The 26859-nt window shown below is 34.6% G+C and overlaps 3 protein-coding genes and 1 long non-coding RNA gene across 7 annotated transcripts in view; 3 read left to right on the top strand and 1 right to left on the bottom strand.

Moving 5' to 3' along the window:
- Positions 1–1821: 1821 nt before the first annotated feature.
- Positions 1822–8065, top strand: LOC116159213. The gene is made up of 7 exons (XM_031472165.1): positions 1822–1842; positions 5840–6062; positions 6117–6557; positions 6610–6812; positions 6951–7131; positions 7623–7725; positions 7956–8065. The coding sequence occupies exons 1-7, from the start codon at positions 1822–1824 to the stop codon at positions 8008–8010; spliced, it is 1227 nt and encodes a 408-aa protein (XP_031328025.1). The 3' UTR covers positions 8011–8065.
- A 546-nt stretch (positions 8066–8611) lies between these two features.
- Positions 8612–9767, top strand: LOC116159435. Of its 2 annotated transcripts, none has more exons than XR_004142987.1 (4): positions 8612–8745; positions 8805–9024; positions 9074–9233; positions 9282–9767. It is a non-coding gene; the product is annotated as an uncharacterized LOC116159435 (long non-coding RNA). The 2 variants fall into 2 exon arrangements; XR_004142986.1 differs by having other exon boundaries at positions 9297–9766.
- Positions 9768–12442: 2675 nt separating this feature from the next.
- LOC116159356 overlaps positions 12443–26859 on the bottom strand; it is a 56172-nt gene continuing 41755 nt past the window's right edge. Inside the window, exons 2-3 of the mRNA XM_031472320.1 lie at positions 15440–15550; positions 12443–15392 (exon numbers count right to left, since the gene is read on the bottom strand). Of these exons, the coding sequence (XP_031328180.1) occupies positions 12531–15392; positions 15440–15550 (2973 nt within the window). The 3' untranslated portion in view covers positions 12443–12530. The remainder of the gene's footprint in view (positions 15393–15439; positions 15551–26859) is intronic.
- Positions 20121–26203, top strand: LOC116159359. 3 transcript variants are annotated; one of them, XM_031472322.1, is made up of 10 exons: positions 20121–20262; positions 20324–20410; positions 20472–20528; positions 24594–24825; positions 24877–24930; positions 25053–25190; positions 25246–25374; positions 25434–25666; positions 25721–25880; positions 25941–26203. In XM_031472322.1, the coding sequence occupies exons 4-10, from the start codon at positions 24612–24614 to the stop codon at positions 26045–26047; spliced, it is 1035 nt and encodes a 344-aa protein (XP_031328182.1). In that variant the 5' UTR covers positions 20121–20262; positions 20324–20410; positions 20472–20528; positions 24594–24611; the 3' UTR covers positions 26048–26203. The 3 variants fall into 3 exon arrangements, with proteins under 3 accessions (XP_031328182.1, XP_031328185.1, XP_031328183.1); XM_031472325.1 differs by lacking the exon at positions 20472–20528 and having other exon boundaries at positions 20324–20380; XM_031472323.1 differs by lacking the exons at positions 20121–20262; positions 20324–20410; positions 20472–20528 and having other exon boundaries at positions 23438–24825.

Raw genomic sequence — 26859 nt, 5'->3', positions numbered from 1 at the left:
GTAGCATGACCCCTTTTCCCTTCTCGGCTTCGAACATTCACTTGATCGGTGATTTAAGCCATTACAGTTAAAGCATCTCAACGCTGTCCTCGAATTTGATTGGGAACTTCTCGTTACGGAGCCACTACTTTCTACAACTGGTTTTTCACTGCTCACCCTAGCTGAACCTCTGTCCGCACCAGTGATGTTATTCATTGTTTGCTGCAACTCTGCAAGTGTACTGAACCCCTTCATCCTTGCCTGACTTTGCAACACACTGTTGTCGAAACCATCAATAACATACTCGATCACATCTGCTCGGTCCAGGTTTACTTTATTTGCAAGCACCACCTTGTCATTGAAATAAGTGGAGAACTTCTCATCTTTTCTCCAACGACGTGCCTCCATGGACTTCATCAATGCAATACGACTTGGTCTGCTAGCGAACATTGAACGTAATTCCACTTTAAAACTACTTAAGGACATCGTAACATAATCAACCTTGGAATAATACCATTCCAATGCTGCTCCAAGCAATTTTGTCACCATAATTACTTGCATAATCTCATCCGCTACCGCGTATACTCTCTGCACCGCTTCGACTCTGGTTAACCAATTAGCCACATCTTCACCGTCCTTGCCAGAAAAGGTTGGTAACAAAGCCGCTATCTCCTTATTGGAATACTTAAGTTGCTGTCGTGTTGGGGATAATTGCATTGTTCGGACAGTAGCCGTAATCACCTCTTCCATCGTCATCGTTGACATTTGATTACTCAGTTCACCTTCGCCAGTAATCCCCTGCGTTGGACTGCCGGTCTCACTATCAGTATTGGCCATAATGTATGGGATGTAATAACATAAAGCTGGATGCACGTGAATAACGTAACCTTAATTCCACGCTGCTTCCACGTTCTAACATAAAACGTATATCTAAAACATAAGTTAATATCCCAAGCAATAACTGGACGAGGATAACACGAATTCCACTTCTGAAATTGTAGGATGCCGTCGATTTTAAATAAATTCACTACTTATTTTCACAACGTCTATTTTTCCGTCCTTTTCATACATTGCTAACTTCACAATCAATCTGTACAGGGTGTTCTACAATCACCTACAAATACATGTTTTTTTTAAATTTTTGGATATGTGTTTAATAGAAGTTGGTGAATGTGTTTAATACCTTTAAAAGTTATATTTAATACGTTATAAAACTTCATATAAATCTTTAATAAAAGTTCTATTTAATATATTTAAAGTGCCTATTTTAAACCTTTGAATTCCCTAATAATAATAATAAGTGAAAACCAGGAAAATATTTTCAACGCTAGATGTTATGTGATTCATTTATAGTTCCTTTCCTTTGTACTGTGTACTGTTTAGTGTTTTGTGTAGCTGTAGGTAATTTAAGTGAAAGCGGTTTGGGTTGTCCGTAAGTCATTACCTACAAATTTGCATAAGAATTTCTGGCAAAACACGACCTTGCATTCCATCCCAACTCCCGAACTCGACAACAAACCCCCTATTGTATTGTTTACAGTGACTTTATAGAGACAGTGGCGACAACAGGGTATCTCGTTTTTGATTGGTCGTTGGTTCCGGTCGCCATATTGGAGCTAAATTCCAAACTGGCCAATAGAAAGCCTTCAAAACGACGCGGTGCACTCCGTGCTATAATTATTAATTATACTGTTTTGACAGTGTCACCTGTAATTGTCACGGCTTCATGTTACTAGTTTACACTTTGCTTCTTGTATTTGCTTTATTGTTGTATATAAATTAGCTCGTAAATTAGTGTTTTACGTTTAGTGATTTGTACATAGGACTTGAGTGATTTCAAAGATGGACGGTGAGCTGAAGCACGTAAGTACCATTCATAATTTTTAATTGAAAATGCTGCAACTTTGGTCATATTTTTAAGGCGCTAAGCACATAACCTCAAACTAAACAAATACAGTCAACTGTCGTTAACTCGAACATGGATCACTCAATATCTCAATTTATTTTCAATCCCTTTGGAAAAACCTGTCTTAAGTTGAAAAAATAACCATACTCGAAATAATATGGTTATCATTTTACCTATAGTCAAAAGAAACATAAATAACCTCTACCTTCAGTGCCCTTGATGGTCTGTGGTTCAGTTGATAATTCGAAATCAATATGCCTTTTACCTCAATAATAGTCGAAGTATTTACCTTTACATCTTGAAGTTTTCTCAACGAACCTCAGTGTACAGGCCGCAAGGTGCCTGTGAATCATATCCGGTTCAGCATCTCACTGTTGCATCATGTGTAAGTCGAATTTAATTTAGAAAGTAGAAAGACCGCTATAATTCGAACTATGCCCAAGTGGAATTATACGTAACTCAGAAAAATCGTAGTCTCGTGAGTTAGCGAGAGTATCGACTGTAAAATAATTTAGGACTGATCCATTGCTAAAGAATGTAGTAGAGAACTTAGATGGGTTGATCACGAGGGAAATTTTTGTCCCTCGTATAAGAATGTAAGAGGAAATTTTATGGAAATAAAAAGTTTGTATAGGGAAGTATATTTGGGGAAATTTAAGGAAATGCTGGGGGCAACGCTAGAAATCTTGGGGATTTACAACTGAACTCTTGTTTGATAATGTTGAACTTTGATGGAAGTTTTAAGTTGGTGGTGGGTATGGTTGGTAGTCGAAGGTATGCGTTGAATTCTGCATATTGCCACTGCGATAATGTTGAAATTGGATCAAAGCTATGCTACCTGACAAATTTGACAAATTTACCATATTCAGAGAGCAGGCAAAATATTCAAATACCTATTTATATTTGAAACTTCCTCTATATTGAAGTTTAATTGAACTTATGTAATTAGTGGCAATATTGGACGAATTTTGAGCTCATTTTTTCATAATGAAATGAATTGATTCTATTTAGTACCCACACGAGCAGCATAGAAAGAAATCAAATCGAGAATATAATTATAATTTAGGTAATTTGGCTAAACCGCTGCCTCAATAACTATAAAGTTGGTTATAATGAATTACTAGATACAGTGCTACATCGCCTGTCTGGCGACACCTAAATTATGAGAAAGCTTGTGAGGTTGCGAGCCGTAATAAATCACATCCCAAATGAAAATCAGTAGTTGCTTGCTTCTGCACTATGCCACCACAACTCGCACATAAACATATAAGAATCATCTACGTTGAAAATAAATTATACCCTTTGCATAAAATGTCTCTTAAAGCGAGTATTAAATGTATGTTACATGTGGATGTGGGGTTGGCTTATACCCAAATTAAGGTCGAATCAAAATTGACTTTACTTTCACTTTCAGGAATATTAATATGATTTCTCATTATGGACAAAAAACGGCATAGAAAATCATATCACCTTCTGTCCAAAACTGGCAAATGGAAACGATTAAATGAAAGTGAAGATTCAACAGAAGCGTCGTCATTTTGTGATGAACCGGGACCATCTTCACGTTCAGGCACATCTTGTTACCCAACTACCTTATGCTCATCTTCACCTATTGATCCTGATTTTGTTTCGCTAACACAAGAAACACAAAGTAGTTCAAATACAGACCCCACTGGAGACTGTAATGAAACAGTAGTAAATGAAATTTTTGATTTCAATTCACCTGTTTTGTACAATAGTGATTCAAATGATGATACTGAGGATGCACACGAAATCCCTCAAATTAATGTTATATTTGATGACGTAAATACATCAACTGATGAATCCGAGAGCGAAGATGGTAATCCAACAAAACCATCGGCAGCCATCACGTTTCTTAGACACTGGGCTTTGGAAGAGAATATATCTCTTTCATCTTTATCAAAATTGTGCAAAGGTTTAAAAACAGTTCATCCGCAATGTTTTTCTAATTTACCTACAGATGCCAGGACAATATTGAAAACCCCTAGAAATGACCTAAACATAATCGTTTGTCCACCTGGTGAATATTTCCATCTTGGGTTAAAATTTCAGTTAAATCTTGCATTAAGTGTATTGTCGCAACCAATCAGCAATCTATACATATTGTTTAATGTTGATGGTTTGCCATTGTTCAAAAGTGGCAAAGGTGAGCTGTGGCCCATTTTGATGGAGGTTCTGTCGATACCAGAGTTAAAAAAGAAGGTATTTCCAATTGGGATTTATTTTGGGGATGGAAAACCGCATGATTTAAATTTGTATCTAACTCAATTCTTAGAAGAGTTAATCGATGTTTTGAATAATGGGGTGTATTTCCATAACAATACTATTAATGTGAACCTATTAGGATTTTGCTGCGATGCCCCAGCTAAGGCTTATATTCTAGGTACTATTACACATACAGGATTTTTTAGTTGCACTCGTTGTACCGTGGAGGGCGAAACGTTTGAAAATCGTCGAATATTTACACAGTTAGACTGTCCTTTGCGAACCGATGCAGGCTTTAGGGATAGAATTGACACACATTTTCAACCTGAGGATCGTACTACACCCCTTGTTGCACTTCCACAATTAGATTTTGTTAAATCTTTTGTCCTAGACTATATGCATCTCGTTTGTTTGGGAGTTGTAAGAACACTTTTGTCATTGTGGACGTTTGGTCCCAGACCATTTTTGTTGGCTATCCAAATAAGAATTAAAATGTCAGATGTCCTGTTAAGTCTTAAAAATTATGTACCTTCAGAATTTGTTCGAAAACCAAGAGAGATGAAAGTATTACCTAGATGGAAAGCAACCGAATTGCATTCTTTCCTTTTGTACTATGCTCCAGTTGTTTTAAAACAATCTTTTTTGCCAACAGATCAATATGTACACTTTATAAGCCTTCATATCGCCATGACTGTGTTATTAAGTCCATCATTCTGTTCATCTCACACTATGCGCCAGTATGCTAGAGAATTGTTAATTCACTTCGTTCAATTAACATCAAATTTATACAGCCCTAAATTGATAACGCACAATTTTCATAATCTAATACATTTAGTGGATGATGCTGACCATTTTAGTCAATTTATTCATAATTTTAGCCTTAATGACATTTCGAGCTTCCCTTTTGAAAATTTTCTGCAAATTTTTAAAAAATTAGTAAGGGGAAAAGCAAAACCTTTGCACCAGATTGCTCGCAGAATAATGGAATTATTTTCGTCCAGCCATTTGAAGAATATGTATCAACAGTCACCACCAATTTCTTTTCCTCGTTTTAAAACCCCACATCACAATGGCCCTTTACTTCCATTTTGTCGTGAGGCCCAATTTAAAACGATTATTTTCAATTCTTTTAAAATATCTATTGACAGTGCAGATGATTGTTGTTGTGTACAGAATGGAGATGTGATTGTCGTGGAAAATATTGCTTTTTCAGATGAATTATCATCTGAAGTTATAATAGGCAGAAGGTACTTAGAAAAGAGCAACTTGTACTCTGAACCACTATGTCCCAGCTCCAACCTCAACATATTTAAAGTAAATAATTTGTCACATCGAGAAATATGGAGAGTGACAGATATTGTTTTTAAATTTGTTCGATTACCATTTGAGGAGGAATATGTAGTTTTTCCGTTACTTCACACCAACTGATAAATTATCGATAAATTATTCATTTTTGCCTTGCAATATAAACATGCGTTTAAACATTAAAAAAAAACATAATTAGACATACCTATATACCTTTAATCCATTTACACTTGTATATACTATTCTTCCTTTCTTGTCGCTTGTGGATATTGAAGATGGATTGATTTAGTAAGTAAATTGTTATCGTTGGGTGTATCCTTCCTACTTTGAAAGTACTTATTAACGATAGTGTGTTGACTGTTGAGCACATTTTTTAACTAAAAGTTTTCATATTTAAGTATTTGATTGAGGTGTGTATTTAAGAATTTGTTATTGGATTTACAGATATCGTGGACGGTGATTAAAAAAATTATTGGGGATAATGACGAAGAATTTGACACCATCCCGAGTAATTGGATCATATCACCTTCTTCAGCGCTGTACCCTGATAAAGGCGCAGCAACCGTAACAAAATTGGCAAGAAATTGTGCTACTCCTCAAAAGGATTGGATGCATGTTCGCATAGAGATTTATAAAGAAAATTACGGTGAGTTATTTAAAAAATGATGCTAATTGTTGTATTAATTATTATACATTTTAGAGAACTTTGAGCGTAGCATGATGGATGTGATCCGTTTAGAGAAAGGTGCCCGGTGTCTTAGTGCGTCGGAAACGGAAGAAAGAGGAGCCGGTCGACGGGTAGCTCGCTCACGGAAGCGGTCATCTTCATCGGAAGAAGGTGGCCATAGGGGATATCCGCCCCCTCCTAAAATGGGTAAAAAATCGCCCCGGAAATCTCCAAGGAACCAAGAATTTAAAAGAAATTTGTATAACACTCTACCATCTATACCAGTAGCGTTACCAGAACATCAGGTTCCGCGGCAGGCAGAGCCCTCAACATCCAAACTAGTAGTACCAGAGCGTGAGGTACAGGTTCAGGTGCCAGAAAAAAAGTGTGACATACCAAAAAAGTCACACTTTTGTGTATCATCGGGAAAGATTACATTGGAATCATTGGCACTGGGCCTTTGCCACTTATCAAGTAAGCATTGCATTGTAGTGAATGCACAACCAATCATATATTTTATTTTCAGAGACTGTACATAATTTTCAAAATAAATTAAAAGATATTCGTATGGAGATCGCAAGTAAAATGCCTGCAAACGACCCAGCTCTAAATGTTGAGGATCCTGGAGAAGATATCGAGGAGCCGATATTTAGTTTGCCGCTGAAAACCATAGATGAGCTTCAGGCGTTTGAGGAAAAGTTGAAAGAAAAAGAATTTTCTACAACAATTGTAAGTAATTCATCACACTTTGGTGTATAAGTGAATTTGTAATCTTTTCCCATATTTTCTTATTTATCGTACAGTAGTTGATACATATAAATGTTATATGTAATTTTAGTATTTCTAAGAATGTCTTTTTGATTTCAGGCAAAAGTTTTGGTACAGAAGATTGAGAAAACAAATATATCTAAAAGTGCTAGAAGTGCTTTAAAGCAATTGTTGGATCATTCACTATATCAAAAATTTAGTTGGAAAGGCCAACAGAGAAAGGATCAGGCTGAACCGAAGGAATGTTTCTCCAAGCTGCGCACGTGCGAATTAATTTACAGTAAGTTTTTCTTTTCTAGTTTATATTTTTTATATTGGGTCTTTGCTAGACATTCTGACATATCACTGTTCTTGTAGGAAATTGTTTGATGTGAACTTTTAATAGTGAAACACTTCAATTTAATGTAAATACCTACTCCAATAGTATATTTATTTTCAAATTCTATTAAGTTTCAACACTTAGCAATCTCCAATATGCCAACATTTTCAAAAATGTAACTTCAGCACCTTCTATTCTTTTCATTTTCAACCTGTCTTCAATTTCTTCCATCAATAATAATTAACTTCACCTGATGATGGCGATTATCGCCGAAACTATAGTCGTGTTTTAATAGTACAACAATAAATGTATGGGGAAGGCTTTGAGATCCGATTTTCTTAATCTTTGATAATAATAATAAATTGCTATGTTAAAAAATCCTCTGTATTGAGTAATACATAACATAACTAAATAAATATAGAGTACATATTAATTGTTTCTTGTTATTTCAGAATGTGTGAAGATGGTTTGGAAGAACGAAACTGACCTAAGGAAAAAAATTGAAACCACCTTAGCATCTTTCCTTGCCCAACAAGGTTCTTTGTATTTAAAAAGGTAATTTTTATTCCATTTTAATAATGATTTTTTCCTACATGTGGTCTTTTATTTCCTCAAAAGTCATTGAGCATTTTGATTGTGAGAAAAAGTTTCCAAGTAAATTTTTGTGGATATTTTTTTTAAATGAAGTTAATCACGCATATGGAGAGAAGACCCTGTGTGTGAAAATTGAATTAGATATGTTTGTTTATATTATCGTAGAATTAAATGTGGATGTATTTGTTTAGATCGAGTGTGTCGACTTCGGGTGCTGGAGAAATGCAAGAGGATCAAGATCCATAAATTGTATATATATATTTTGTTTTTTTTAGCTATTGGAATTTTTTTGCCTTTACATTTATTTTTTATGTTTATTATATATTTCGATTTTAAGTTCTTTGTTATTTGCATATTTTTCTGTAGGTATATAAATTATACCTTAAAATGTAGGTATTTTATATTTTATTAATAAATGTTTTATACATATTTTAAATGTTTTTAATTTGTACTTTATATATTCGATATCATATATAATATCTATTTAATCATACGAAAAGAGATATTTTATACTATTTCAATACATGTTTTGCACATGTTAGGAATGTATTTAATATATACTTTATACATTATTCTGAGGTATTTAATATCTATTAAACATATCTTTAATCACAAAAAACATATATTTTATACTTTTTAAACTTGTATTTTGTAGATATTTTGAATGAATTAAATATCTTTTTAATACAAGAAAAATATTATATTAATATGAGAAAAAAGTTTACTAGGAATATTTTAAAGATCTATTTTATACATCTTTTCACACATATTTAATATATATTAAATACAATTTTGTGCTACTTGGGAAATAGTACCATTAAGGTAGTTTGCTTATATGTATCAATCGGCCCAGAACTAATCAGAATTTTTGTAGCCAATTTGATATAGAAAACACTCCAGTCGTAATAGCAGATAACACTACACTGTCTAGTACTGTCGACACGAGAGCTGACAAAATAGTCTTGGAAAGCATTATTAAAGGTAATATTTTGAATATATGGTATATAATAATTGTAATGGTATATTATAATTTACTGTAGAGCATTGCCAAAAAATTGAGAGAATGTTTGGTTCGATCAATTTAAATTTAAAAAACATTAACTCCAGACTGGAAAAATTAGAAAAAAATGCTCCCGCCTTGAATGAAGAAGATACGGTTATTCAAGACAATTTGCCATTAAGGACAATTGAGGAAATCAACTCTTTTGAAAATTTAGTAAAGACCAACAGAGAAGCAGCAATTTTATTTGTACGGAAAATGTAATTTTTATGGTAGTTATATATACTATATTGTACTGTGTTGTTTTAGAGGAAATATATTTCAAACACTGGTGGGAATTGCCCAAAGGACAATGTTGTGCGACTATTACGGAAAATATTCACAAATGAATGCGCAATGAAGTGTTCGTGGATGGGGCATCGGAATAATTTTGGAGTTTCCAAATTAACCATCATGAGCATTGTAAATGGTAAGTTATATTTGTCTTATGAACCGAACTTGTGCATTTGGTTATTAGCTGTTGTTCTATTAGCATTTCCGCAACTGAAAGAACAAGAGTTTGAAACGTTTTGCGGAGAATGGCTTCGTTTCGCCAAACAAAGATTCACCAGAGAAACCAAAGGCGCAGCAGCGAGAAATAATTAAGATATGGTCGTTTTATAGAATTTTATTTTTAAATAGTGGATTAATGATTATACAGGGTGGCCCATTAGTACGTGGGTGGAAGATTATGGGTTTATTTACGCACATATTTCATTGTCGGGGCATGTTGAAGGACTCTTAAGGCTACAACGTAAAAATATTTTTAACAAAATTGCAACTGTTAGGTATACAGGGTGATTTATATCACAATTGCATTTTTTTAAAATAGAACCCATACCTATTATTACAAAATTTCAATTCCTTGGTCAATTTTAGTGTGACTTTATGTTTCACACAGGATATCTAAAATCAGTTGTTTAACCGCAATTCGTGATTTTTTCAAAAAGAACTACCCTTTTTTTTATTGCATAAAGAGTAGAATTTGATTACTTTTCTAACGATATAAGCATGTTGGTATTTATCTTTTACATGTTTTATTGTAATATTAAGTGCATTTCAAGATAATGTTTTTTTTTATTTAGACGTTTTATTTTGGTTTTTGAGTTTTTATTTTGTTTTGTTTGGGGTAAATGTTTTTATAATTTGAATTGGTGTTTATAATTTTTAACGGCCTATTAATTATCGAGAGGCTTTGCAAATGGAAAAGCACTGTGGATTATTAGAAACTGATGAATTACAAGACATATGTAAAAGGCTGAATACCGACATGCTCATACTGTTAGAAAGGTACTCAAATCCTACACCTTATGCAATAAAACAAACTTGGTAGTTCCGTTTGAAAAAACCAAGTTACCTTTGACTCAAATTTTGAAAATTGGCTGAGCGATTCCTGTTAACACACAAAAAAGTTTAACTTCGACCGTTCGGCGTTGGTTAGTACATTTGCAACTTTGATATAACTCACCCTGTATAATAATTGCAATTTTGTTGAAAATATTTTTAGTTTGTAGCCGTAAAAGTCCATCATCATGCTCCAACAATGAATTTCAAATGTGTCCTTTAAGAAACCCACAATCCTCCAACCACGCACTAATGGGCCATACTGTATAGCTTATACTTAGAATTTAGGAACATTTTTTTAATTAGATAATATAAACATGTATTCAAATTGTACTTATCTTTCGATTTTGGTTTGTTTATTTTGAAATAAATACCGTTTACTGCAAGTTTTTATTAATACAATTTTTTACAGATTATTTGAGTAGTGGAAAATATGGGTTACCCTGTATAGCAAATGCGACTGTATAATGCTATGTGCTTGTTACATAGAAGTTATACAGTTGCAATGTATTGGTACAAACAGTTATAAACCTGTTACATTGCAACAAAGTAACAGTTATAAACCCGTTACATTGCAACAATGTTGATGTTTTATCACATGTGATTTATCTGTTATATATTGGTTATGTTGTGCTGAGTGGGAAATTACAATTTACTAGCAACTTACATGTTATCTGCTTGTTATATAACATGTTACTAATAAAGTAACACATTTATATTGCATTTATAAAACTGTTATGTAGCGAGGTTTGTTGGAGCTAGTACTTTAGATTACTTGGTAAGTTTTAATCAAAACGATTTGAAGGATTAACAATTTGTTTAAATTAACAAAGCTTCTGTAAACAAGAAGATGGGAGAATAGTGGGTAATTTTTAAGTATTCTTTGGCAATACTCCCTTTTCAGCCGACCTGAAACTGATTTAAAAGATCTGACTTGATTTTCCTACAGTTTGGATTTGTTACGTGTAAAGGTGGGTTCATAGCTATCCATTGCGTTGGTCCGTCAAGCGGATAATACATTTTGTTAAGGTTCATAGCAATCCGTCCACATTGTACATTTGCAACGTATAACCATAACCTAAATTTTATTTTGTACTGTACCCTCCGTGATTTTCAGTATGTAAAAATGGTACGAAAGTAAGAACACGTTGCTATCTGATTATTACCGTGAAGAACGAATAGGCGAACACTGTTAACGTACCAAACATAACCTCACTCTTGTTAAAAACGGACCAACGGAAACGTAAATGTTCAACTTCAACCAACTTTTCCGTCATAAACGGACGACGTACGATTTAAAAATTTGCTGTCTTCTGATTGGCTAACGGACAAACGGAAACGTATGAACGGAGAGCTATGAACTTACCTTATGTTTTTCTACCTTTGATACCATAATTTGTTCTCTGTACTTTGTTGCTTGGCTACATTCAAAAAATCTGTCAATAAAATTTACTTTTAAAAAAGAAGTTAATGTACTTACTGTTGTCTCAAGAAATGGACCATGTTTAGATACAGGATACAGAGGTTTACCATCAAAATACTAGCACTAAGAGAAGCTGGGTAACTATTGATTCGTATCACTGTACACACCATAAACATGCTTCATTCAGCTTTTTAGTTGATAGATTACTTAATTTTCTTCTTTTCACTTTAAAATTATATTAAAAAATTGTGCACCATCAAAGAAATTGTTCTACCTACCTATATAATCGTTTTACCGAAAAATTACTTATGAACTTAATTAGGAAACATATACAGGGTGGGGCAGAGGAACTTCCCGATTTGTATTCGGCGCCCTTAGGCGACGGTTGCTCTGACGAAAGTGGGAATAGGTATATTTGAGAGAAGGGCATATAAAGTTTTTCCGCCGCGTGGTGTAGTCACCATCATGGAGTGGACGAAGGCGGAACGCGCGTTCGGCGTCGAGGCATACTTTTCTAATGGTCGCTCAGTCATAGCCACGCAATGTGCATTCCGTACTCATTTTAATTTTTTTTTTCTTCACATCACCAGTTCCCTAAAATTGTTTACCCATGAAACAATCGATTGCCGGCCAGGAACACGTCCACGTGGCGCGATATTAATGTGAGGAATTGTACCAGTAAATTATAGATATAAAAAATAATTAAAATTTCCCAATTATAATTAACACTATTAATAATAGGTCTACCTAAATTTCTGACGTCAGATGGTGTATGGTAAAATAAAATATTGTTTGCGAGTGTCTTTCTGTATATTAAATGTGATGAGAAAGTATGTGTTTGGTATAAATGATTAACAAAATTAAAATCTACGCAGAATGGCATAAGTTTAATAACATAAATTATAATTCTATACTAGGTACTAAAATTGTAAACATAAATAATACACACTTTGTCCTATTTTAGAGGTTCACTTCTTCAATTTTTTGCACCTTGTTGGCAGTATTTGTAGCATCAGATATAGATGAGTTAAGGTGGTTTTTGTCAGGTTTCGGTGCGATCGGCACAAATTTATTCTTTTGTGTAACATTATTAGTTATTACACTGTTATTTTCAATTCCCGACGTCGATGGGTTTGAAGGTTGAATCAAATTGGAGACGATCGACGTTGAAATGGTGGAAGAAACCGGAACTAAAGCTTTGGTAACTGTGCTTATAAGATTTACGTTTGCACTAGGAAGTAATTGTACAGTAGGAGTTGGAACTAATGAGATAGGAACGCTACTGACTATTGTATTTGATGAAATGTTGCTAGAAGTAATGAATACTTGTTGGAAAGGGCTTGAAGTTGAAGAATTGGATGGTAATGGATTGACTACTTGAAGTGAAGTGGGTATGCTAGAGCTAGAAGTCAAAATTGGCTTGGCTTGTGTAGTAGAAATTTGTGATGGAATAATTTTTTCTTCTATCGACATATTTGCTAATATGTGTTTTGTTTCAATAAGTGGTCGCTTTGCATGCAATTTAGATTCGGCAACACTGGATTTAACGGGACTGGGTTTGCTTTTAATCGGTTTGACTATGCATGTGGTTTTTTTGTGTCCCCAGTACTCTAACGGACGTGTAGCCGGCGGCTGGGGAGTATTGAAGCGCGCAGTTATGTTGGGTCGGCTTTCCACACTGACTGCTACAATGTAAACGGTTAACTCGGAGAGCATGCGTTCCAGAAGAATTAAATTATTCGATGTACGTCTCACACATCTATTTGTGTTTCTGAATGTCTGACAACGTTTGTCAAATTTGATTAATCCGTGATAATATTTTTTGAATAGGGTTTTAATCATTTCTGTTTCGCTAGAATGATGTCTTTGCATTGCATCAAACAAAAAGATATCGTTATCATCGGTACGATTTATTATTTTGAGTTCGTCGTCGATGTGTATTTCCTCTTCTTCTTCGGGTACGATAGTGTGCCTTTGAATGACTGAATATTCAACACCATCCTCTTCCTCGTTGTCAGACAGGCAAATAATATCATTAATATCATTTTCATTAGTATCTTCAATTTTTACTTCTTCATGTTTGATCAAACTCATATCACATTCTTCCTTTAGGTCAGGAACAAAATCATCATTACTAAATGTATCATCATGATTTATGCCTTCATCTTTAGTATCTTCGTCTCGATCTTCATACAAGGCAGTGTCAGCCTGAAAAGCTTCTTTATACTTCTCGACCATTGCCGGATTATCATCCACTCGCAGCAATTGTATGCGCGCATCATGTTTCTTTACATTAATAATGCAAGTGTCGTTAAGATGTTCTATCAGCAGTTGCAAATTCTTTATCCTCACTTTGCAAAATTTGCATGTAAGATGTGTTTTCTCATGGTCGACGAGTTGCCTTTTAGTATCACAAACCAAACTACACACAGCACAAATAAAAACGGCCAAAGTCTTTCCGGATGTTAATACAAATAAACTATCTTGATCCGATGTTGATCTGCCAGCCACCACACCGATTGTTGAAACGGTATCGCTATCAAAACTACTTTCAATGTGGTTGCGATTCGTTGAATCGAGCTCCTTAAAATCAGTCAGCATGTCCTTATTAAAATATCGTTTATTTTTCTTTTTAACAACTTTATCAGTTTTGCTGATTTTATTTGTAGCTGAAGATCCTACACGTGCAGCAGTTCTTTTTCTAGCCCTTTGAAAAATGACAGGGGTCTGTTTTTGGGATGACGAACTCTCGTCAGGCGACTTCCACCTGTCTAGTAAATTGATTTTTTCTGTGGGCAAATTATTTGGTAAACCAATTTTAGAATTGGATGAAAAATTAGGCAAATTCATTGCTGAACTGATTTTAAAAGTGGGCAAATCATTTGCTAAATCGATTTTAAAATGGGATGATGAATTAGGTTCAGTCTTTAACAAAAGTTTTTCATGCGGTTTGACATCTGTAAAGACATCATCAAGGAAATCAAACTTAGAATCGAAAGATGTCCTGCTCATATCTTTTTTTTCAGGAAGTGATGATGACAAGGAAGGCCTTTTCTTAGGTTGATCACTATCGCTCTCTTTCGAATGGATTGACAGGTTAGAAGTACTGAGAGCATCATCAAAGTGGTCATCCATGGACCAACCGCTACAACTAGATAAACTCCTTTTCCGATTTTCTTGGGGTACATTCACCTCGATTGTTGTAGTACTTTTTCTAGCAGTCGGTTTTTTAGATTTTAGATTATCCGATGCTTTGGATTGTACCGACTTAATTCCATCATTACTTGACAATGTGTCATTTTTACTACATGTAGAAGTTGTGCTAGGTCGCCTATCTAACACACTGTTATTGTTTATAACAGCAGGTATTGGTGAGACTATATCGTGAGAAGAGCCATTGCACTTTCCCATAGAGCCATCATCATTAGCAACTTTCTTAATCGTAATATGCGACAATCTCTTTTTCATTTTTTCCAATTGGCTCTCGTACCAATCTGATACTTCAGATTCATCTAATGATATCACAGGTGATAAGTCGTCAGAAAAGATTTTCTGTGAAACAATGAGATTAGGGTACGATTTATATAATTTCTGCACCGAGGGATGCTTGTAAATTACACGTGGAGGTTTTGGTTCTGGTGCTACATCTTTGCATATTTTCGCGGGTTCTTGCTGAACGCCTTTCATTTCACATTTCTCATTGATAATGCTCTGCAAGGAGGAATCAGTTTCATCTTCCATTTTGGTGTGCCCATTAGACAAACTGAAAGGACTTTCAGTCGATGCCTCGGTCGGTGACTGTTGTGGTATTCCATATTGTGCCTACAAGAAAACATGTGACATCTAAACATTGTAAATTAAGTTATTACCTTTAGCAATTTGTCATTATTAAGAGCATTGGAACGGTACCTATGCAGTTTAACTGCAATTTCGCAACATCTTTGGCAAACCATCTTCGAGACAATGTCATCTTCTTTAATCTGCAAAAGAATGAAAAACAAAAATATATTTAGTTTCCTTTATAGACTCTCAGAATTTAAGAATAGGTATTGTAATTAGTACATGAAACGAAGCTTAAAATAAGTATAAAACCTGGCAATTTTTTCAAAATCCATCGATTTGCATGGAAATTTGGAATTACGTTCAACTTACCCTCCACTTCAAAATCTATATTATGCCGATGGGCGCTCTTCATTTTTAGGGGTGAAACCTATTCCTTTTTTCCAGAACCCATAAAACTACATATTAAAGCTTAAAGTGAGTAAAGTTTGGTTCAGATGAGATGAGTAATGATTGTTAGAGGCTTAGGCACATTCTTTCAGAATATTTCCACCCTTAAAAATTAATCTTGTGGTTTAATAAAAAAAAGTATTTACTCTCAAAAAGTTAATAATTTATTATTGACGACAGTTGTTCAGTGTGCATTTCAAACAAAGTACGGTGTTCCACCTCCTGATAGATGGTGTATCAAACGTTGATATAAACATTAAACAATTCATACAGAAGGAGTATAATCGTATCGATATCTCTCGAGTGGGGCCGGCATTATGGCTCAATGGTAGAGCGTTAAGTTATAAATCCGGAGGTCGGGTGTTCGAACCTGGGTTGAGGTGAATTTTTCATCTGTGGTAGAGATGGAAATTACCTTAGACCAGTTTCGAGCATTCTGCCGGCTACTCCGAATTAGGTTTTCCTAATTCGTAACCCAGATAGCACAGTTCGTTTTATGTACGTCCGTTATTAAGCTGTTATTAGTACATACGTCCTTGGACTAAATATGTACTTCCATCATACGTACAACAGCACACGTTCCATGTACGTAAGGTACACGTATGTACCGTGTACGTCCATTTATGAGTTATTGTTGTTGCGTAAGACTTATGACCAAATTTGTACATCCATCGTACGTACGTGTTAAGACGTCCTATATGTTGGTACAACACCGTTCGTTCAGTGTACGCCATATCATTGAATTTATAACTATCAGAAGCGCGGATCCCATATAACAGTTTGTGACCATGTGCCAACTGGCCGCCGCTAGGAGCAGTTCGATCGTTTGAAAGTCCGTGGGCGATCGAAAGTGGAGCGTTACATTGACATTAGATGGCAGCATTACAAACCATTTATTTTGACCATTCGAATATTTTCCTTTTTAATCGTCAGATGTCAGGAACTCCGGATGTTTTTTGTGTTATCATTGGAATGGTTTTATAAATAGGATTGGAATGTTCTAAAAATAGATCCCTTAAGAAGCATTGCGTAAATTTGTAATGTAAATAATAATACATTTAGACGAACGAAGCTTGCAGTCCTTGTCCTTGAAGGAATGCAATTTCATACATTCTATTCACAGGCAGTAAAATAGGCAGGTTCCACATTTTTACTGAAAGCGGGAGATTTTGTTATTAAAAAACGATCAAAAAAAATTTGAAGGCAAAATATTGTCCGTTGCAAGCAGGCAGCTACATCATTTCCACATTCACATTTGATAACTAAATTTCTCGAATCAGCTTTTTTTATAACCATGCAGCATTGTGCACAAATAAATCGGTCCCAGTTTACGTGAATTCGTATACCTACTAGAGCTGAGCGATAAATGAAATTGTTATCGATTTATCGATAAGTCTGTTCAGTCTGATAATTATCGATTAATCATTAATTGATAACTATCGATAATTATCGATAACTTTAATCACTTATCGTTAACTTTCGATAATAATCGACAATTATCGATAAATCGTAAGGCTAATTTTCGATAATGATCGATAACGTTTGATAATTATCGATAACTTTTTATAATTATCGATAACTTTTGAAAATAATTAATAATGATTGTTAGCTGCTGATAATAATCGATTATTATTGCCACGAAAATTGTCTATCTCTGATATTTATCGATTAATAAATAAGTAGCGGAAATTATCAAGAGAAAACTATCGATACTTTTTCATAAATCTCATCGATATATATTCTCAATCGATATATTACATCATCCATGCGTACACTCGCAAACATTTTTGTTTTTTTGGTATTGATATTGCGAGAGATAATTTAAATAAAACAGGATCTTTTGATGCTCAAGTTGTCTGAAATCAAAGGTGATCAAGTGGACGATAATCCTCAAAAATGAGTACAGCAGTAGGTTGTGAATTGTGATCATATGGCAACTCAATAATGCTCTTACATCGCTTTTGTTGGAAGTAAACTGGTATACCTAAACATTGAAAAGTTTATGTCGTTAAAAATTCTCTCGATAATTATCTATCTTAATAGTTTAGTTGTGAGATTAATCGATAGATTATCGGAAATTATAGGTTTATCGACCAATCCTTTAACATTTTCGATAAATTACATCTACAGATTAATCGATAGATTATCGGTAATTATAGGTTTATCGCATCGGGAGCATGGGACATATATACCTTATTTTTATTGCTTCTATAGCCACAAATAAGAATTAGAACAAAAAATGGTTATGTATTTGTTTTTGTGTGAAAAAAATGCAAAAAACCAAAAAAAAAAAATACCTATAGAATCCTACTTACATAGGCATGATTTATTAAATGGTAACGTTTCTACATTTATAATTTGTTTATCTTAGAGTCTAAATGTTTAAAAATGGAACAGTTTTGCTGTTTTTGTCATGTTCAACTGAATCTGATCTTCCATCATGCTTCCAACTTCCTGGCCTTGGGAAGGTGCCTAAGTTCCATTGTCTCGAGAAAGTGTTGTCCTTATTCCAAATAAGCTCCCATATTATCCTTAAATTGATCTAAATGAGAATGTAACCTGTGCATCTTTATTCTTTAGAGACATTCTATACCCCATGATACAAAACCAAATCCTGTCAGCTCGTCATAATTTTCAGCTCTATGGTTTCCCAGGAAACACTGAACGGGAAACCATGGACTATTGCCTTAAAACTGTTCCAGGATTTTTTTTTCCTCTTTGCTAAGTAACCGCGGAAAAATATCACCCTCCATTTTTCTTTTTTTTTTAGGGAAAACAAAGATTCCAGCTTTAATTTTCGCCCCTGAAAGCTTTCAATCAAATCGCTGTAACTTTTGTAAAAGCAAATATTTTCGATGTCTTAATCGCACTTTTTATTTATTTTTGCTTATTATAGTCAGAATATATATTGTGTAAATCCCATGCGCAAAAAATTCTTTTTTTGTTGACCGGTCGACCATTTTTTTTAAATTTATCGATTCACTATCTATTAATCGATAATTATCTATAAGTTATCGATTAACCATTGAGAACAAATTTCAAACGTCAGAATTTAAAAGAAAAGAGGTTAACGACCTTTTTATTTTGTATCAAAATTGCCAGGTGTGACGTGTGATCCTAGATCAGGGGTCGGCAACCTGCGGCTCTTTTGATACCTATAAAGTTGCGGCTCTCCGTATTTATCTAAAGAAATTAGTTCATTTGTTCGAAATTCGCCTTTTTAATTAATCTTATTTTGTATCAAAAGTATACTTGCAGCAAATAATTATCTAATTTTTTACACTTGTTTACTTTCTGGTATTCTTTTGTTTTTTTTATTATAGCCAGCCTACTCCGATGTATAAACACGTAATTAATTAATGAGTAGGTACTCTTGTGAAAAATATTGAATAACCTAAACACTGCGGAGTTTAAGCACAGGGCACCCCTTATAAACATTTAAGAGAAGACAAAAGCGAATAGCGAAATAAAATAGTGGTAGTTCCATTTGAAAAAGAATAGTTATAGCACTTTGAACAAACGGCATTGAAACAACCAAATATTCAGGATGTTCTATCTAAAAAGATCAGTTATTAATTGACATCGTAAAAATGGAACACCCTGTACATTCAAAAATAATTTCTGTATATCCGCAACCACCAATATTTTTACCAGGTATCTATCAGCTATGTAGGAAAAACCGACGGACTGTTGCAGGACCCTGTATATAGCCAAAAACTATAATATTGAATCAAAAATTATTTGTGGCTCTTTAAGAATTGGGAAATTTTGTAAATTGTAATTTTTAGCTCTTCCGTTTCAATAGGTTGCCGACCCCTGTCCTAGGTAGTTTAACCGGTGGCAACGGTTTAACCGACACACACAAAAATTAAGAATAGATAGGTAGGTACATTTAATTTCTGTTACAGTGATCAAGGATGCCTGCGTATTTTTTGCTTTCCTGTTCAAATGTAATTCAATCTTCCTTAAGGAATGTTAAGTAAGGTCACGATTCATGAAAGGAAGAATGTTTATCTTACGTCATTCAACATCCTGTGTGCCACATAAATGCCTTATAAGTAGGTACGTTTCTTGGGTATCTAGAATTCTGTATACAACAATTACAAATCGAGATAGTGGGTTCATTACAGATTCCTGTATAATAATTAACAAAGGTAAAAAAACTGACATTATTATTCATCTTTCTCGATGGTAGAGACATCTACGTCTTGTAATTTAAACTATTGAAAACAGTCACATATCCTGCCATTTAACCTGCGCTTCTGATAGTTATAAATTCAATGGCCATATCTTCGGTTTGTGTTACTATTCGCGTTTACAGTTTACACTGTTGGTAGCGGCGGCTAATTTTTTCGTAGTTGGTAGAACTCGACACTCGTCCCGTTACGTGTTTTACAGGTTCCATTTGTTTAATGCTTTGTTTTGTTGTAGTGTAGTTATTTTATGGATTACACTTTTACAGGTAAACAAATAATAATTGCAAGTAGTTAAAATGAGGAATGAATTTAAATAATTTGTTGTAGGCGTTGTATGAAGTATTTTCGCGGTTTATTTTGTACGTAACCTCAAATTTGTTGGCGGTAATTTTCAGGATTACAACACTTGTACAGGTAAATAAATAATAATTGCAAGTAGTTAAAATGAGGAATTAATTTAAATAATTTGTTGCAGGCGCTGTATGAAGTATTTTTGCGGTGTATTTTGTACGTAACCTCAAATTTGTTGGCGGTAAGTGCATAAGTACGATTTCTTTTTATAATGGCTTCTAAAAGAAAGAGAGGTTACGTTGCGCTAACAAGCTCCCCAGGTATGATCATGAAATTGATAGAAATGGATAGAGGACACCTTAATTACACGTTATCAGTTAAAAAATTTGCGGAAGAAGCCTTACTTTTTCCACAATCTTCATTCAAAGTTCACTTCATTTCGTCGTAAGTGAGGTTATATTATTCAAATTACATTGTTGATTTTAAGTTGGTTATAGTGTTCTTAAAATTCCTCGGTGCCAACTTTAATTTCTTAAGAGGTTATGTTATTTTTTCACGATATAATAAACATTAAATAATGATGTACAAGTATTCTACATGTGTTTTTAATTATATCATAATAGTAGTAAGCAGTTCCCTACATGTTTTGTTCCTTCCCCTCTCGACCGTATTAGGCGATGGATGCTAAGCGGCGATGGATACGAAAAAGGCGTTCCAAGTTAAGCGGCGATCGCTAACGTAGCTGCGATCCATGGGAAATGCGAGAGATGTTCCTTCCCCTCTCGACCGTATTAGGCGGTGGATGCTAAGCGGCGATCGATACGAAAAAGGCGTTCCAAGTTAAGCGGGGATCGATACGAAAAAGGCGTTCCAAGTTAAGCGGCGATCGATACGAAAAAGGCGTTCCAAGTTAAGCGGCGATCGATACGGAAAAGGCGTTCCAAGTTAAGCGGCGATCGATACGAAAAAGGCGTTCCAAGTTAAGCGGCGATCGCTAACATAGCTGCGATCCATGGAAAATGCGAGAGATGTTCCTTCCCCTCTCGACCGTATTAGGCGGTGGATGCTAAGCGGCGATCGATACGAAAAAGGCGTTCCAAGTTAAGCGGCGATGGATACGAAAAAGGCGTTCCAAGTTAAGCGGCGATCGCTAACGTAGCTGCGATCCATGGGAAATGCGAGAGATGTTCCTTCCCCTCTCGACCGTATTAGGCGGTGGATGCTAAGCGGCGATCGATACGAAAAAGGCGTTCCAAGTTAAGCGGCGATCGATACGAAAAAGGCGTTCCAAGTTAAGCGGCGATCGCTAACATAGCTGCGATCCATGGAAAATGCGAGAGATGTTCCTTCCCCTCTCGACCGTATTAGGCGGTGGATGCTAAGCGGCGATCGATACGAAAAAGGCGTTCCAAGTTAAGCGGCGATGGATACGAAAAAGGCGTTCCAAGTTAAGCGGCGATCGCTAACGTAGCTGCGATCCATGGGAAATGCGAGAGATGTTCCTTCCCCTCTCGAACGTATTAGGCGGTGGATGCTAAGCAGCGATTCATATGAAACATGCAGGAAGTGCCCGGGTTTCCCCTCTCGGTGAGCGATACCAAGAAATCGATTTTTGCCACATGCAACCTTCTCTACGACATCCTTCTTCCCTGATGCATTCAAGTTTAGATTGTATAAGTTTCAAAAAGTGGTGTTATTAAAATGTCAGTCACATGGAAGTGTCGCTTATTTGGTGTTTAAGTCGAACAAAACCTAAAATTGTATTGTATATTATACCTGTTGTACTACTTTTATTACATTCTATTAATATACACGTTAAATCCAGCACATTTCATTTTAGTAGACGAAGAAGTTAACATAACCCCCTACACAAATTTACTGTCACCTGTGTTTATTAGTGGAAAAAGAGTTGTCACATAAAATTTTTCAGTTTCGCCAACTTAAGAATTACAAAATATACGTAAAATAACACCAGATTTCCAGAAAATGAGGTGAACTTTTAATTAAGATTGTGGAAAATTTAGGCCCTCTTCCGCAAATTTTTTTATTCTAAACGTGTTATTAAAGTGTCCTCTATCCATTTCTATCAATTTCATGATCATACCTGGGGAGCTTGTTAGCGTAACGTACCCGAAAGAGAAATTCTGTTTGTGCATCTCGGAGCCAGTATCGAATTGCGAGAACACGAACCGATCTGGCCGACGAAATGATTTCTTATGATGTCCCGCAAGTGGCTGATAATATACCCAATTCCGATCTTGATGTACCCAATTCGTTAGCTATTATTGATGATATTAGCAATGTAGAACCCTTACATTCTGTAGTTGATGACAGTATTGACGTGGAAGTGCATAGTGATGAATTTTCGTTATTTAGTTCCGATACTGAATCTAATAATAACGTTCGTGATTCGTCTCCAGAGTCATCCACGTTTAATTTCCCTACCACTACTAATGATCATGCCAGTGAAAATTTTCAGTCTCATTTAGCTTGCTGGGCCATTAAATTTAATATACCTCATGTCGCATTAAATGCATTACTTCTATTGCTAAAAATGTTTTTTGATGCTACACTCCCAAGCAATGCACGAACATTACTTGACACACCTCGACAGTTGCATATCAAAACAATTGAACCAGGTCAGTACTTCCACATTGGAATTATTAAAGCAGTTACAAAATTGTTGGCTAAGAATAATTTAGCCCATTTAACACCTGCCAGTGGAATTAAGATATGTGTTAATATCGATGGTCTGCCTATTGAAAAAAGTAGCAGCAATCAGCTCTGGCTAATTTTGTGTAATTTACAAGGTAATGTTAACAATGTCGAATTAATTGGTGTTTATCAAGGTTTTGACAAACCTAAAGAACCAAATATATTTTTAAATGATTTTGTTCAAGAAGCAATTTTCTTAACAAACAACGGCTTTACTTTTAATGGTAAAATATTTCCATTTGAAATAGCAGCATTTGTTTGTGACGCTCCAGCAAAGGCGTTTATAAAAAAGACGAAAGGTCACGCTGGTTACAGTTCCTGTACAAAATGTTACACAGTAGGTAATTTTGTAGAAAATCGTGTGTGTTTTCCCCAAATAGCAAACCTTAAACATCGAACAAACCAAGAATTCCGAAACAAGGTAGAGAAATTCCTGGTCTTAATATGATAGCTGCTTTTCCATTGGATTATATGCACCTCATTTGTTTAGGTGTGATGAGAAAGCTTTTGTTAATGTGGGTTACTGGAAAACCACCGACAAAATTGCAGCACATAAAAGTTCAAAATATATCACAAGCATTAATTAAACAAAGACCATTTTCACCTTGTGAATTTGCTCGTAAACCGCGATCTTTATCTGAAGTAAATCGATTTAAAGCAACAGAATATCGGCAGTTTTTATTATATACAGGCCCAGTTATTCTGCGTTCAATATTATCGCTAGATATGTACACAAATTTTTTAAGCCTGCATATAGCTACTTTAATTTTATCCAACACAAAGCTGTTATCGCACTTCGGAGATTATAGTGATTCATTACTTAAATATTTTGTAAAAACATTTATACTTATCTATGGCGAACAAAATGTATCACACAATATACATAATTTACTTCACATTTTTGCAGATAGCAAACAATTTGGAGTTTTGCAAAACTTTTGCAGTTTTCCCTTAGAAAATTATCTCCAGTCATTCAAAAGGATTATTAGAAAAGGTGACAAACCCTTATCCCAAATTATTAAAAGAAAGTTTGAGCAAGACTCTTGTGTAATTGTAGAAAATTCTTTCTGCTGTGGCTATCCTATACCCAGTATGGAACACAATAATGGACCTTTAATTGGTAACGGCGTATTGACACAATATAAGCAAATTCAATTTCAAAATTACACCTTGAAGCTTTCAATGGGTGATAATTGTTGCTGTCTGAATGATGGTAACGTTATATGTATTAAAAACTTTGTTTCAAAGGATGACGAGTTATTTATTATCGGGTTCAAGTACATGGAAAGAAGTGATGTGTATCTAAAACCTTGCAAATCTTCATCCTTGGGAATATATTTTGTAAGTGGGGAAGGATCCCTTAATATATGGAATATTAAGAACATTTCGAATAAACTTGTTAAGGTTATTGTAAATGATAAAATTGCTGTGTTTCCATTTTTACATTAGTTTTTTATAAGTTTGAATCTTTTGTTGAAAAATTTTTTTTTAGTTATTGTTTTATTAGCTGTGAGCATTGTTTTTGTTTTTGTCGCTTATAAGTACACTTTGTTATTTGTGGAAAAATACTTGTTTTGGCATTTATTTACAGTAATTCATCATAGAGATCATGTCTGCAAAAGTAACATGGTCCGTAATAAAATTTCCCGAGGACAATGATGCGGTTGAGGCAGTACCATCTAGATGGTTAGTGGGTAATAAATGTAAATGGCCTCCATACCCACCAAACAGCAAAAAGTTAATAGAGGCCATTGAGAAAAGTGAAATGCCTAGTGAAACATGGCAAGAATTTACCATTATACCTTTTCGTAACAATATTTATGGTATATTGTGTTATAATTTTGTATTACTAATAAACGAAAATTCTTTTTTAGATGATTATGAAGCTGTATCACTCCCAGATCCACCACCTGAGCCAGCATTCATCCGTAAGTAATGTTCATGTTATGATTGCAAGGTATATATATTTGTGTAATAAAACTATAATCAATAAAAATTTGAAATCTTTTTTATTGTTATCAGGATTTTTAACTGCAATTTGCTTTTACAGAGAAATTGATTAACAATGTAGAAGATTCGTCTTCACTTCAAGGTGCAATTGATTCTGATTCGTATCAAGATATAAATCCTAACGGATCTTCCTCAAAATTTATGGCTCCATCTCCAATTTGTAGAAAAACTCAAAAAGGTATTCCTATAATATATCCTATAATTTAAAAAAATAAATGCAAACACTTTTCAAGTGCGCAATGATCAACAACCTACTTATATCGAAGTACAACAGCCTATGCTTGACAAAAATTGTGACAAAACCGTTGTCCATACACTAGAAACACCAAATCAAAAAGAAATTGGAGTTAAAGATGTTTATAGTAAGTGCTAAAATAAGTTTTTTCTTTTGTACTCCACTGGTTTATGATTACTATTGCAGACCTATTGTTAAGGCTCACAAGAAAGCAAGAGTTATTACAGCTGGTAGTAACGGACATAAAGGAAAGTTTAATTAAAATGGAGACTGTATTATTGAGAAACCATCAGGTTGACGTAGAAACAGGAGATGCGGAATCCATTTCCCTTAAATTTAACCTACCCATTGATGGTGTCGAGAAGCTAAAAGAATTTGAAGCTTACTTCATTGAAAATGAGAAAGCATTTAAAAAAGCAGTGAGTAGTTCTTGAATTGCTGCAAATTTATATACATTGCATTATTAATTGTAGGTTCATGAAGTATCTCAATTAGGAGGGAAGCATTTGTATGACTTTATTTATAGGGCTGGGAGAACATTAATTACAAATAGCTTCGCATCAAAGTTCAGCTACTTGGGAAAGCGACAGAAAGAATCTTTTAAAATTCTTAAGATGAATAATTTGTTGATAGGTACATTTTGTGCTGCATAAGGTATAAATACCTAATTATACTATATAACATTTCTTGTAGAATCTGCTATGCATCTTCATAAACAAGCTACTGTCAAGGATGTAGAGGTGGAGATCTCGAAATGGCTTAAAAGAGCTGCAGAGAGGGCAAAAAATGAAAAAGAATAAGTCTACTTTTATCTTCTTTCGACCTAACTTTTAAAATAAATTAATTCATATTTAAAATATATTGTTTTTAGTTTTCACCCAACACTACATCTATATAAGATTTATTTTGAATTTGTATGTAACAGTTAAAATAAAATTTCTTAATTTCTTGTTCCATATCAAGTTAACTAAAAACAATAATTTCTATATTCAACAAACAATGGGAAGCATAATGCTTCAGCATTCGACTCTTCAGTTTTGAGGGAAAACGCCAGACAGCACACGGTCTGTTTACTAAAACGGTTGCCTCATTCGCAGAAGTTTATAGAAATGTGACGTAGCTCTGAATGTAAAAAAAATTAAACCCATATCATATTAGCTAATCAATTTGACATACAACACACAAATCAGCTAATAACTATGCGATTCATTTTTTTACATTTGGAATTACGCCAGGCATTTACAAACTGCTTTCACTGAGGCAACCGCTTTAGTATACTGACCATAGATCAGTCGGCAGCAGCAATCAAACATGACCTCCAGCTTCGGTCCATACTGAATATACATTGTACGTACATGGTATGACCTAATATAATGTATTATGTACGTACAAAATGTATGTAATGTGGACGTCCAATTTGTTGACAAAAAGACTAATTTTGGACCAAAAAAATCTCATAACTGGACCAATTGTGGACAGGCTATGGACGGAAAAGTGATCAATACAGACGTCTCTTGGACGTCCACTGTATGTCCTTGTGCTATCTGGGAAGGTAAATACAGGAGCAGTATAGACCAACTTAAGACCTTCTGCAGAGGTACCTCTAAAAAGC

This window comes from Photinus pyralis, unplaced genomic scaffold (genome assembly GCF_008802855.1).
Source record: "Photinus pyralis isolate 1611_PpyrPB1 unplaced genomic scaffold, Ppyr1.3 Ppyr1.4_LG1, whole genome shotgun sequence".
In the NCBI taxonomy this organism is placed as follows: domain Eukaryota; kingdom Metazoa; phylum Arthropoda; class Insecta; order Coleoptera; family Lampyridae; genus Photinus; species Photinus pyralis.
The sequence above is the reverse complement of the archived record's forward strand: the minus strand, read 5'-3'. Positions and strand labels throughout refer to the sequence as shown.

Bases quoted from the DNA above. Each gene is read 5' to 3' on its own strand.
- LOC116159213 (XM_031472165.1), top strand. From the start codon at position 1,822: ATGGACGGTGAGCTGAAGCAC. The intron at 7,132-7,622 runs GTAAGTTTTTCT...TTGTTATTTCAG, and splicing joins CACGTGCGAATTAATTTACA to AATGTGTGAAGATGGTTTGG. The intron at 7,726-7,955 runs GTAATTTTTATT...GTATTTGTTTAG, and splicing joins GGTTCTTTGTATTTAAAAAG to ATCGAGTGTGTCGACTTCGG.
- LOC116159359 (XM_031472325.1), top strand. From the start codon at position 24,612: ATGTCTGCAAAAGTAACATGGTCCGTAATAAAATTTCCCGAGGACAAT. The intron at 24,931-25,052 runs GTAAGTAATGTT...TTGCTTTTACAG, and splicing joins ACCTGAGCCAGCATTCATCC to AGAAATTGATTAACAATGTA. The intron at 25,375-25,433 runs GTAAGTGCTAAA...TTACTATTGCAG, and splicing joins TGGAGTTAAAGATGTTTATA to ACCTATTGTTAAGGCTCACA.